Source organism: Gracilinanus agilis, chromosome 6 (genome assembly GCF_016433145.1).
Source record: "Gracilinanus agilis isolate LMUSP501 chromosome 6, AgileGrace, whole genome shotgun sequence".
In the NCBI taxonomy this organism is placed as follows: domain Eukaryota; kingdom Metazoa; phylum Chordata; class Mammalia; order Didelphimorphia; family Didelphidae; genus Gracilinanus; species Gracilinanus agilis.
The window spans coordinates 74,802,210-74,816,779 of record NC_058135.1 but is presented as its reverse complement, the minus strand read 5'-3'; the positions used below and the strand labels follow the sequence as shown (position 1 = coordinate 74,816,779).

The 14,570-nt window shown below is 36.3% G+C and overlaps 1 protein-coding gene across 1 annotated transcript in view; it reads left to right on the top strand.

Moving 5' to 3' along the window:
- UGT8 (UDP glycosyltransferase 8) overlaps positions 1–9,439 on the top strand; it is a 102,591-nt gene extending 93,152 nt beyond the window's left edge. The window contains exons 5-6 of the mRNA XM_044682424.1: positions 4,894–5,113; positions 6,749–9,439. Coding sequence (XP_044538359.1) covers positions 4,894–5,113; positions 6,749–7,112 — 584 coding nt within the window. The 3' untranslated portion in view covers positions 7,113–9,439. The remainder of the gene's footprint in view (positions 1–4,893; positions 5,114–6,748) is intronic.
- Positions 9,440–14,570: the final 5,131 nt, after the last annotated feature.

The following is a 14,570-nucleotide window of genomic DNA, read 5'->3' as shown; positions in this document are numbered from 1 at the left end:
TAAATATTTAAATAATGCAGGTTGTTAAAAGTTAATTGATTCTTATTTTCTGTGTAGACAAAGAGAAAGTCAGTAGGAGAACTATTTTCATACTGGCCTGATGATATGGATGAGCTGCCTAAACTCTATTTGTCATACCAAATGAGTCTTTTTCAAACTTGGTAAAATAGAAGGAATTCTGGATATGGAGTCAGGAGGAGCTGGGTTCAAATCTAACTCTATGACCTGGAGACATTTATCAGCTACTTCCTTTGTCAAATGAAAGGTCAGACCAGATGCCTTCAAAGATGCCTTCTAGTTCTAAAACTTAATTTGGTGAGGGAATAGATGAGCTGCCTAAACTCTGTTTGTTATACAAAATGAGTCTTTTTCAAACTTGGTAAAATAGAAGGAATTCTGGATATGGAGTCTGATTCAGGGATTTTAAGAGATTATGAAATAACCTTAGAATAGAAGGGATTGAGTATATATGGAAACAAAAGGAAATGAAACCTGCCTTCCTAACAGAAAACAACTGCAATATAATTGCAAATTTGCAATCATACATAATTTCACATATGATTTTCAAGGGGACAACATAACTGGCATAAAATATTTTCATAAAACCCTTATTCATATGCCACAGTGCTTCATAGGATATAGTCTGAAAAACACCATGAAACTCTTCCTTTTTATGGAGGCTTGATTTTCAAGTTAAATCTAGAATCTAATTTATGTTATACATATGACATAATGAAGTAAATTCATATTCCATTACTTAAGTTATACAGATAGTGAAAGCATAGATTATAGTTAATTGATAACTTCACTGATATGATAGTGAAAATGTAATATTAATTTACTTTTCTCTTTTGATGTAATATTTCTTAAAACTAAAGAAAATCATTAAGTTCTAACAGTATGTGGCTATTTATTTCACAATATTTCACAAACCCCCACACCTCAATTGAGACTCTAATCATAAATCCATAGCTATGTACTGGTAGGCCACTTATAAACATAACTATTGACAATTTTTCTGCTCAACTATCCCATGAGATAAACAAGTGGCAAATCACCCCATTTTACAGATGACACAACTGAGGGCACAAAAGTATTACATACTAAAAAGCACGCCTGAATAACTATTAAATTAAAGTGGAAAGTAAAAACAAAAAAAAACCCTAATTCTATGTCTGTGATTATCTTGTACTATAGTTCTTTATAAGAATTTATGAACAAATACTCACATGTGTTGAAATCTAGGTAAAGAAAAACACAGTCTTAGAAATATATCTAAATTTCTGAGTTCTGATTTAGGGGATTACTGTTTTTGTTATTTTTTACTTGGATTACCCAATCTTTAGATCACTTGCAGTTTGTGAGGAAAAAGAAGGATAAAGCTTAAGCATCTTGATCTTAGCCCAGATCAAGAAAGTGACCAACATCAAAGAATGTCTAACTAAAATATAATATTTCATACCGTATTGAGAAAGAAAATTGTTACCTATAGTCTTCTAACACAAGTTCAATCTTTTCATCTGTGAAATTCCAGAAAGTCTTCTAAGTTATCAGAATGGTATTTTAGTTTTATCTATCTATCTATCTATCTATCTATCTATCTATCTATCTATTTATCTACAATATCCAAGTGAGATGAGGGCAGCTTTCTTAATATAAGATTTTAAAATACAATTTGTCTCTACCTGTTTGTGGAACTGATTAAACTGGATGACAAAAATTATGAAGTCTGACATCTTGGGTTTGGTATACTATTAGGGAATCATTCTGGTTCTTCCTGAATTAGCACACAAATACATTATAGACTTTCTGGAGTCTCAAAGGTGAAAGGGAAATTTGCCAAGAAACTGAACGAATGTACATTTTTGAGTAATTTGTACAGTACATAGCTTAAACCTATGGTATGATTTGGCAATGCCACCCTCCCCTTTTTTATTAATGTTTTTGTCTAATCAATCATCTTAAAAGGCTATTACTTAGCCAAATAATGTGTGTCCCCAAGAGAATTACTCTAATACTATAAATTTTATTTAGCGACTACTTATAAGGATATTTATTTATTTCAAGGATCTTTTCTTTTCCCAATTACATGTAATAATAATTTTCAACAGTTTTTCCAAAATTGAAAGATCCAAGCCATGGCAAGCAATTGGATCTGGGCCATACAGGTATTATCCTGCAAAATACACTTCCATATTCGCCATTGTTTCAAGAGCACATTCATACAGAACCAAAATTCCCAAATAAAACACATTGATGTGAACGATAGTATGCTTTGATCCACATCATCTGACTCCAACAGTTTTTTCTGTGGAGGTAGATAGCATTCTTTGTCCAAAGTCCTTCAGGATTGCCTAGATCATTGCTTTGCTAAGAGTAGCCAAGTTTTCACATTTGATTATCATACAATATTGCTATGTACAACAAATGTTCTCCTGGTTTTGCTCTACATCAGTTGATTTACATCTTTCCAGCTTTTTCTGAAAGCATCTTGCTTATCACTTCTTATACCACAATAGTATTCCCTTATTGACATATATCACAATCCCCCAATTGATGGACATTCCCCATATTTTTCAATTCTTTGTCACCACAAAAATGCTGCTATAAATATTTTTGTATAAAGAGTTCCTTTCTTCCTTTTTAATGATCTTTTTGTGATATAGACCCAGTAGTGGTACTACAGGATGAAAAGGGTTTTGATCAGTTTTATGGCATAGTTCTTTTGGCATAGTTCTAAATTGCCTTCCAGAATGGTTGGATCAGTTCATGACTCCACCAACAATGCATTAGTATTCCAATTTTGTCACATCCCCATCAACACTTATCAATTTTCTTTCTTGTCATATTAGCCAATCTGATAGATCTGAAGTGGTTCCTCAGCATGGTTTTAATTTGCATTTCTCTAATCAAGAGAGGTTTAGAACATTTTTTTTCACAAGATTATTGATAGTTTTGAATTCCTTACCTGAAAGTTGGTTCATCTCCTTTGACCATTTTTCAGTTAGAGAATGTCTTGAATTCTTATAAATTTGGCTTGGTTCTCTATAAATTTGAGAAATTAGACCTTTATCAGAAAAATTCATTATAACGTTTTTCCAAGTTTTTTTTTGTTGTTGTTGTTGTTGTTTCCCTTCTAATGTTGGTTACATTGGCTTTGTTTGTACAAAAGCTTTTAAATTTAATAAAATCAAAAATTTTCATTTTATATTTTGTAGTACTCTCTTATCTCATTTGGCCATAAATTCTTCCCTTCTCCACAAATCTGTCAAGTAAATTATTCTATTTTCTCCCAATTTATTTACGGTATCACTCTTTATATCTAAATCATTTGCCCATTTTGACCTTATCTTGGTTTAGGATATGAGATATTGATCTATATCTAGTTTTTGCCATGCTATTTTCTAGTTTTCTCAGCAGTTTTTGTTAAATAATGGGTTCTTATCCCCAAAGCTGGTGTCTTTGGATTTCTCAAACACTAAGATGCTAAAGTCATTTACCTCTGTATTATGTATCTAATCTACTCCATTAATCCATCATTCTATTTCTTAGCCAACAGATTGTTTTGATGATTACTGCTTTTTTATAGCATTGTCTGAGATCTGGTATTGCTAGTCTACCTATCCTCACTTTTTTTTCCATTAGTTAATTTGATATTCTTGACCTTTTGTTCTTCAAGATTTATTTTGTTATTACTTTTTCTAGTTCTATAAAGTAATCATTTCATAGTTTATTGGTAAGGCATTGAATAAGTAAATTAATTTAAATTTAGGTAGAATTATCAGTTTTATTATATTAGCTTGGCCTACTCACAAGCAATTAATGCGTTCCCATTGTTTAAATCTGGTTTTCTTTGTGTGTTTTGTAATTGAGTTCATATAACTTATGTGTTTGTCTTGGCAAGTAGATTCCTAGGTATTTTATATTGTCAAGAGAGATTTTAAATGGAATTTTTCTCTCTCTCTTGCTGCTGACCTTTGTTGTTAGTATATAGAAATGCTGATGATTTGTGTGTATTTATTTTGTATTCTGCAACTTTGCTAAAATTATTATTTCAACTAGTTTTTAGTTGATTCTCTAGGATTTTCTAAGTATTCCATCAAGGATAATTTTTCTTAAACATTCACATCTGACAATTTCTCATTTAATAGCTCTATTTTCATTGTTTTAAAAGTAGCAATATTCGATAGTGGATGGAGAAGTAGACTTTCAGTTAGAAAACCCTGGGTTCCAATTCTGGATATGGAGGCAGAGGACTTAGATTCAGATTCCATTTCTGATGCTTACTACCAGATAGACCATGTGCAAGTCCACATAAATTCCCTGGACCTCTGTTAACTTATTTATAAAAGTGAGGGACTGAACCAGATGTGTGATCTGTGATGGTTAACTTCTGTGTGTCTAGGCAGCTCATTAAGGCTTTTCTTCTAATTCGGAGAAAAGATACTATCTGCAATCTGTGTTGGTGAAAGAGAACCCATAATATGGGGAATTCCCCAAACTGATAAAAATCTCAGATATCATTTAAATGAAAAATAAAATTGCCCAAAATGTTTTTAATATATCAAGAATATTTTTTATTTACAATAATGAATAACTTATTCACAATTGTTTTTAGTTTCTCTCTAATGGACTTTTTACTTGAGGATAGATTGGGAAAGGAGAATTTGTGAATTTGGATAGGGAAAAAAATTACATCTTTGTTTTCACTAATTTCTAATTGAGCTTTTTCATTCCCCTTGCTTATGAATATATTCAACAAGTTTTCTGAGAAGAGATCCATGTGCTTCACTGCCAATACTTGCAAAGGGTCCTGCCTTCCCCCCCCCCCAAATTAAGAAAATCTTTATTTTACATGTAACATTCTTGTTTCATCATTGCTCCCTTCTTTAGGACACTCAAATATTAAAGCCTTTCTTAGCCATGGTGGCTTGAACAGCATTTTTGAAACTATGTACCATGGAGTCCCAGTGGTGGGGATTCCGCTCTTTGGAGACCATTATGATACAATGATCCGAGTCCAGGCCAAAGGCATGGGGATACTCTTGGAATGGAAGTCAATGACTGAACAGGACTTATATGAAGCCTTGGCGAAAGTTATTAATGATCCCAGGTAAGGAATATTTCTCGATTTCATTTACTATTGAAACATATAAAACATACAGGATGAGAGCTCTGATTTCCATGTGCTTTTTAAGGCACTGTGCATGCTGCCTCATGCATAGCCTCCTCGTACCATATGTTGGGGGTGTCCCAGCCTCGGGACGGCCACATTGTAGCTAGAAGCTGGACAAGTTTCCCCTCGGTGTTCATTAGAGCAGCGTGCCTGAGAGCCACGGCCCCAAATGGTCCTTCTACATCAGCCTGTTCACTGAAGCTGTGTCATCTGTTCTGGGCTGAGCAGCTGCACCTCCTTGCCTAAAGCCCTGCTCCAAAGGGCTGTCTCCTTACTGCCTCAGCTTTTAGAGGGCTGACATGGCCTGTAGGGAATCCCAGGTTCTACCAGGGGAGGCCTTTCTTGTTGCCTTTCCAGGGAGGTACTAAGGGGAGTGTCACCACAGTTAGGACCAAGTACGGAGTGAGTTTCTTTGTCACCTACCCAAACGAGACCCTTCCTTGCCCTCCTGCATAGCATTCCGGTTAAGGCACTGACCACCCCCACCCCACCCTGGAAATCTTGGCTGCATCATTCCTTCAAGGAGGATTCATCCAGATTTTGCACAAGTAAATGTCCGTCGTAGGCATCTTTCTCTATGGCATAGGCTCTCCTATAGGCCCCTGAGACAGAACTAATTCTGTGGGCGTGGAGGAAAAACTGCCGCCTAATAAGCTTCTCCATGGTGGGTAAATACAGCTCGGCCCTCCTCTCCCAGGTAAGTCTAGAAATAGCTATGTGCAGAGAAGGGCTACGCTTACAGTCCTGGATCGAGCACCTCTCAAAATCCTGTCAACATCTTATTTCATTTGAAGGTCTGATTTGAAACATGTGACCTTTCCTACAGGGAAGAATTGAATAACAGTATGTGAATTCTAAAACAGTGTGTGATAAAGCACCTTCCCCAGGGAGCCCGCAGGTAAAGGGGCTGTCATATTTGGACGTGTGAGTCCTCTGAGCAGAGGCTTTTGTGGACTCTTCCCGATGGCTGAAGCTCCTGAGATGGCAGCCCACCAGCCTGGAAGTTCTCTGCTTCCACAGGACAAGGAGCAAACACTAGAGCTACTTAGTGAAGGGGTTGTCAGGGAGGGGCTCAGGAGCACCTTCCAAGCCCACGCCTGGGCTGGGCCTCAGAAACCAGCTCAGAAATGAGGAGGGCAGCCAGTTGTCTATCATCGCTGGTCAACAGCATGTTGCTCTGGTAAACTGGTTTACTCATGGCTTGTGTCCCCTGAATTGGTGGCAGATGTCATATGTTTGTAGGTTATCAGGGTGACAGGACAATCTGTGGTCCAGTGCAGACCAACAAACCCCTATGTAAAAGCAGTGTCATGAGAAGACTGTTCCCTCCCACCTGCACCATTTTCCCCAGCCACAGGCATACTAAGAAAGCTACAAAAGTGCTGCTGCCCCAGGCCTGGCATGAGCACCTACGTGTTAGAGCACGCTGCACAGCGAGCCTCCTCCTGTTTTGTTGTCCCTGCCATAAATGGCATTCTATCGCTCAGCCAAACCCGTGGTAGTGGGGCCCCTTCCAGAATATGGCAGATTAATTTCTTAAACCTTGTTTTCTCCCCACTTATCGCTGCTCAGCTACCGTGCGCGTGCCCAGAAGCTGTCCGAAATTCACAAGGATCAGCCTAGTCACCCCGTCAATCGAACTGTCTATTGGATCGATTACATTCTCCGTCACAATGGAGCACACCACCTCCAGGCCGCCGTGCATCGCATCTCTTTCCATCAGTATTTTTTACTGGATATTGCCTGTGTGCTCTCCCTGGGTGCTGCCTTCCTTTATTTTGTTTTGGCAAGGATGATCAGGTTCACCTACAAGCAGAGCACACTTCTCTGGTCCAGAAACGAGCATAGCACTGTTAATGGACATTTCCACAATGGGATCCCCAATGGCAAGTATAAAAGAAATGGCCACATTAAACATGAGAAGAAGGTGAAATGAGCCAGCCCATTTGCAGTATCTCAAGGAATCAGTTCAGTAGTTGAATTTTTATCACTGTAACTTAGTCTAACAGCTACTTAAAGGAAAACCTCAGTAAACCATTCTAACACTCCCCTATGTAATCTTACAGGATGAAATTTTACAGAACTAAGATGTCTTAAAAAAAAGCACAAACCTAAAATGCAAAAATGTATTTTATTCTTAATACTGATGCAGAGAGATTATTTTGGCACTGAAATTTTTAATAGCTATAATTCTTTCAATCAATTGAATGACCCTGAGTTCTTAGTTTTAAGACCAAAATATATATGACCCAGATAAGGAATTTTTTTTGTCCTCAAAAAGTTTTGATTTTTTTTTGGTTTTATTTTTTTAGTTGACTTTTAATGCTTTTCTCTTTAATGAGAGAATTTCAATTAGCTATGTATTAAAGTTGTTGAAGTCACAATACTCCTAAGAATGAGGTTGAGAATAAGTTTATGATCCCATAATGTTTGGCACCTAGCAATTTAACAAATCGTAGACTGAGAATATGACTATGAAAGAATGTTTCCTCCCTAAAGTGAGCACTGAAGGAGAAAAAGAAGTAGCAATGATCTTTTCGCTGTATATGAACTCTTGGCCTCTACTGTTGAAAACAAGAAATTAAGTAAGGGTACAAATGATTGTCACAAAGAGATGTACACATATTTTGTTTCTTCTTGTGTTTTCCCTTTACCAATAACTTTCCTCTGGACAAACTTTATGGGATTTTTAAAAACAAATTAATTTCAGCGAAGAGCATAGAGGTGTTGAAAATGTATAATTAAGAAGAAATGAAGCTCTGACAACAGTGTCCTAATAGAAGGTTTGACTTTGTATATATGGCAATGTGAAAGAGAATAACTCCCTCCCTCCTTCTTTCCTTCCTTCTTTTCTTCCTTCTCTCTTTCTCTCATTTTCTTTCCTTTTTTTTGGAGGAGGGCATTGGCATAGAAAAAAAATTTCAAGTCTTTCCTATAATTGGATATTTATGCCTAAAATTTGTTGTTCCATTTGAACAGTTCTTTGTTGAAGAGGAAAAAAAAGTATCTCCTTTGTTCCTTATATTGGTTTGGGCCACATAATCTTCACTACATCATTGCCAATATTTAATGCTCTCAAAACAGGACAAGCAGTTCTTTTAGTTGGGAACTGCTTTTTGACAAGAGGTTTAAAATCGAACTCTGTATACCATACATAAAGACCATGGAGATTGTGTCTTTTTTTCCCCAACATGATCACCATTGCCCTCTTCCCCCAAACACTCTTTCAATCAGCGTGGCTGACATGGGACATCAACAGTATTGAATTGAGAACAGGGATGCAGGAAATTGGGCAGAATAAAAACCAAGACCATTCATCCTGCTGAAATCCATCAAGGCCAGCAACGATAAGTTTATTTCAATGTCATTCTGTTTACTTGGTGTTTGCACTACAGTTGCTGAGTGTATGCTTTATTTATATATATAGTTTTAAATCCCATGTCTCACCACAAAAAGAAAGGAAGAGAACCATTTATCTAGTGTTGTTCACTAACATGGGAAATGTTATGAAAATTAGGTAAGACTGTGGGAGAATCATCATCATCATACACAGTGACGTGACATTTCATTACCAGTCCCACCAGGAGCCACCATCTCATTGTGCAAGTTCATGTCATAAATAGGTTTCTGATGTACTGTGTAGGCAAGTGTGCTGCTTTCTGAATACTTGAAGAAATGGTATTATAAATAAGCCTATTAGCTGTGCTTTCCCCCTCCTTTTTTTATACACAATCTTAGCATGACGGGACAATAATAGGAACATGCAGAAGCACAGGCAATGATTGGTGGGGTGTAATAGGCCTTAGAGTGTATGAATGAGCTGGTTTTACTGTTTTGGGTATTGAAGATAAGATAGTACAAGCACTGACTGGATGATTAAGCCTCAATTAATCTCCACTGTGATAAACAACAAACAACTTAACAATAAACATGAATTTAATAGAGAAAAAATGGTGTGGTTAATCAGTTTTTATTTAGATGGAATTTCCTAGGATTCTGTTTATCCACTTCACTCTCTTCTTGCTCCCTTCAACACATCAAACGTTCCATCTGAGGCAATTTTTGTCCTCATATAAGTTGGGGGTAGTTAGTGCAGAAAGGCATAAGCACAATTTGATACCAGGGCATCACAGAAGTAAGAATGACAGGCACGGGTTGGTACTGAGTGGTTCTGTTTTTTCATAATAAGCTTATTGTTGGTTTCAGTAAATGGGAGTGATTTCAAGATTTGCACACTTGTTCGTAATCCTCCAGTAAAGTACAATATTCAAGAGGCTTGGGTTGTCTTTCCTTAGAGAAACAACAGAATTCACACCTCCTCAGAGCTTGCCAGGGGAAGTAAAAAAGAAAACAAAAGAATTGTGTCTTTTTTTCCCACTTAGTATCATAAAATCATACAAAAGTATGTAGACAGCTGGCCTTAAGGCTAGGCAACTCATGTCTAGGGCTGTGCCAAAGCTCTCCAGAACAGATTGTTGAATTACCATTTATACTCAGGACATTGGTAAATAGAAATCAGGGCACGATTTATTATTTGGCTGATTGTCTAGACCAGTGATGGTGAACCTATGGCCGAGGTACCAAAGATGGCATGCAGATCCCTCTCTGTGGGCATTCAACTGCCTCCTTCCCCAGTTCATTAATAGAGAGGTAGAAGGACTCTGGTGGGGTGAGGGGGCACAGCATGTGGTTGGGGAAGTGCAGCATGGCACTTGGTCGTGGGGGGGGGTACCCAGTACTCTAAAAGGATTGCCATCACTGGTCTAGCCTTAAGAGAGGGAAACAGTGTTATATAACACAGATTAAACTTTGAAATATGCCACTTATAGAAGGCCAGTTAAAATTTATCCATTCACCCATGTCATATTACCTGTCAGTGATAGGCAGTTCTCTAAAACTCTTCAGTTTCAACAAAGGGGCTGACCCCTACTGGTTGAAGAAGTTCTCTTTCCTGGGAATTCCACATGGTAAAGAATTCACGGGTCTAGCCTGGCTCTGTTCTGAGGACCACTTGTTCTGGGTCACTGATACTGGGCAACAGAACGTGGCAATCTGTGAGCATGCCTTTAGTTTTTAGCATTAGGGAAGGTCTAAAAGTGTGATGGTAAATGTTTAATAGTCAGCTCTGGTAGGTTGGGGCAGGAGGCATACCTTAACACTTTTCAGTTGATCTGCATGACTAAACATTTTCTCCATTGCTCTTTAAAGCCTAGGCAATCAACAAAACAAATCAAATAATTTCTTCTAGTCTCCCATGGTGGAAATGCTCACAACTAAAAATTTAAAAAGTGACTCCTGAATCCTGGTTTGAACTGAACCCACCTCCCAGCCCAGCTGAAAGTCAGACAAAAAGGGGTTAAAGGTGTTGTGTATCTCACCATTCTAGACAGGGAAGAGTAGAATGAGGAGGGAGGAACCTAAAAGAATTTAATCTTCTGGGACATGCAGGCCTGGAGAACAGAGGTCCTGGATTCAAACTTGACCTCAAGACACTTGGTAGCTGTGTGATTCTGGGCAATTTCCCCCAAATGCCTAGCTCTTAGTGCTTTTCTGCCTTGGAACTGATATTTAGTACTGATTCTAAGACAGAAGGTAAAGGCTTAAAAAATAATCTTCCTCTGCTCACTTTTCTCTCTCCCTGCTCTAACCTGGGTCCTTGGGCTTATACACCCCTCTGGTTATTTAAACCTATATCACCTACTGCTCTTCTTGGCTTCTCCTTTTCCTCCTCCTCTGCTCTTTTACTTACTGTGAAAGCTATTGTGCTAATTAATTCTATGATGTTCAAACAGGTCATTTCCTTTCCCTTGGCTTTAAACATTCCATAAGAAATGTGTGGTAGGCTTATCATATTATTTGTAATGACACTATTACTAATATTTTCACAGGTTTATTTTATTTTGCAGGTTTATCCATCCTTTAGTTACAAGAATGGAAGCTTTAAAACTCAGTAGGTTGCTACTTACTTATTTACCTTGTGCTGGATTTTGGAATCATTTTCTGTATCATTAACAACAACAACAACAACAACAACTAGCTAGCATTTATATAATACTTTAAGTCAACCAAATCTTATATTTTTATTTTAATGAATATTCTCATTTTTTCACTTTTATGAATATTATCTCATTTTATCATCAAAACATCCCTGAGAGGTAGGTGATACTATCTCCAATTTATTGATGAGGGAACTGAGGCAGACAGATTTAAATTATTTGCTTAGGACCACATAGCTAGTAAATGTCTGAGGACAGATTTGAACTCAGACCTTCCGACTCCGGGTCTAATATATTATCATTACTGTCTTTCTGTATGGAAAGCCTTATTGGGAGAAAAAGACTACAGGTCTTTGATTGACTAGCATTTCTTTTCTCTCCATTCCTCTTACATCTCACCAGAAAAAAAAGAAAAGCCAAACCTCTGTCAAAAGCATAGTCAAACAATTCCCTACAATGACCTATTTCTGAAAAAAAATGTTTATCTTTTTCTGCTTATTAAGTCTGGTGGTCAAGAAGTAAGTTTCATGCTTTATCTTTGGTCCTCAAGAACCATGGTTGGTTCAGAGTTCTTAAAGCCTTTCAAAGTTGTTACTTGTTTCATAGAACTTCATAATTTTTTAAATCACCTTGAATAGGTAAAAGATAATTTAACTTAAATTTATTATTTTCCCAAGTAATTTCAGGTGATTTCTTGACAGTTATAACTTAATTACTTTGGCTGTCTTTTAAATGTTGCCACTTTGAGAAGTGGAGAATTTCTCATTTCTTTTCTTAACACTAAAATGATGATTAATTTGCTTGTTGGTACTTTTTTTCTTCCACCTTAAACACTAAATCTTATCATTTTTAATCCATTCAGTCCACTGTGAAGATGAACAATTTTGAGATCATTGTAAAAGAACAGAAGACAGAACAGTCGCTATGGCTAGACCAATAATCAACTTTATTTTTCATTTAATATATGAATCATTTACAAAACTATATCAAGTATAAAATCACACTTGGGACTGAAGGATTTGCAAGTAGGCTAAGCCCTCCCAATTTGTCATGTCCTACTTTTTAATTCTTTGCCACGAAGCAAAGATTAACTTTTATAAATTCTGTTCCCTAAAGTTTTCATAGTTATGAAAAATGTTTACAAAATTTTTGAGACCTAGAAGTGATTACCTGACCAGGAATATAAAGTTTTGGGGGCATATGTTGATTTAAAATCATTGCCCTAATCTGTTCTGATTCTAACCTTTATTCATTCCAAGTAAGGAAAATAATCAATATTTTTAATTTGTTGGCAAAACACAATGGAAGCAAAATCCAGAAAGAATCTGATAGGGAAGCTGAAAGCTAGGCAAAAGGGGGTTAGATGCCAATACTGGAAGCCATTAAAATAAAGAAAAACTATATAAATTAATTTTATCCCCATTTTATTTCACTTTGGAGATTGAAGAGACCTAGTTTAAGAATAAATTACTTCCTCAAAGAACTGCTATAAATCAGTCTGGGGAATTGTTGATATGCCAAGTTGTTATCTTATCTGCTGTCAAAGCTAGGTTATGTCAAATCAGAGCCACTGGTATAATTATGACAGGATTTTAAAAGAACAACAGCTACTTTAAACTTTTGCAAAAGATCTAACACCAAAGAAAATATACTAAAAAAAGAAATATCTTAAGTTTACAAAAAAAAAAAACAATTAAATTAAGCAGACAAATGTGACACTGATTTTATGAAAAAATTTAAAATACATTATTTCCCATTGAACATTCTATATGCCATTTATTTATATGCATATTTATTTGTTCCACTTGATTATGCTGCTTTCAAAGACAGAACTGCTTGCTAATATTTGCTGTAAATTCACATTGAACTTAGTGGAAATCTCAGCTACGCAAGCAAGAAGTCAAGGGGGATGATAGAAACTTATACTTGAAATCCTTTATTCAAGGAGGTAAGTGAATTTGTCAACAGCAAACTGCCATTTTAAGCATCATGAATGGGTATGCTCTAGATTCTCATAAGTTAGTGATTTTCATTTCCTGGATCATGCATGGTTAGATATGATCTTTCTTTAACAGTAGATCTCTGGTTCGGATTTGATGATCTGGATGAATCTTTATTTAAAAAGTCTTCTTTCTCATCATTTATCAAAGTACACCTGTGTGTCACTAGTCTATTTTACATGTAGTCTCACACACACACACACACACCTATACAAACATATATTTATGTACATTTACATCTATACATATATTTGTGTATATACACATATTTGAGGGAAAGCACATTTCAGCTAATGTCATCTTACATTAAATGTGAAAAATGTTAATCATATACAAAATCACATTTCATAATCTCACTTGATTTCTAGGTGTTTTGATATGTGGGTTAAAAAGAAAAGGCATTTCAGGGCAGACTTTTGAAAAGACTCACAAATTACAGTTGCTTGACTATTGCATCTACAACAAATCCCAAGTTTGCCTGTTGCATATAATGGGAGGAATCCAACCTGCACAAGTAATTCAGCAGAACTGGAATCTCACATATGCCAAGGTGAGCAGTCACTTCATTCTCTGGCCTAACCTCCAGAAGAGCAAAAGGCTAATGAAGTATTAGGCTAAGTGTTAATGTTTAGAATTCCCAAGTTACGTGATTTTTCAGAAATCAATTCTTAGAATCATCACATCTGGCCACATTCCTATAATGATGTTTAGTCCCAGCATAGATCCCTTTAGGTTTTAGGGGGCTGTTTCAGAACAAATAATTATGGAATGGTTTGGGTACCAACCTTCATGGACACATACACCCAAGATTAATACTTAGATCATTTTGTGAGTTGCAGTGGCCGAACAACAATAGTGATAATCAGTAAATAAGTGACCATTCTTCTGATTATGAGATGTCAAAATTAGATAACACTGAATCCAAATGAATGAAATTATAGACTATTTTAAAAAACAATACTAATAAAATGAGGGTAATGCTTTTCTTTTGAGAAAACAAAGGAACTAGTGGGTTTTTTAAGGGATCTAATAAAGCTCTATAACATCACAGGTCAAATATTGAATATACAGCAATGATTATGAAGTTAAATGATGTCATTACGTTCATATTTTTTGATCTTGTACTTCATCTTCTCATTCTGTAATAGAAATTATTGAAGAATTAGGTACTTGTCTAAATTTAAGAATCATAGTCAATAATATTTTGCTGTTTTGAACTAGCTAGAAGTATAGTCTGGAAACTAGGGGACCCAGGAAGGAAGAGAATAGGGAAAATCTTCCTTTTCAATTCAACAGGCATTTTCATAGATCTAACCTGAAACTCTACTACTCCTTCTACCCTGTCATTGCAGATACAAAGATGGTCCCTTCCCCAAGGAACTTTCATTGTACTAGGTG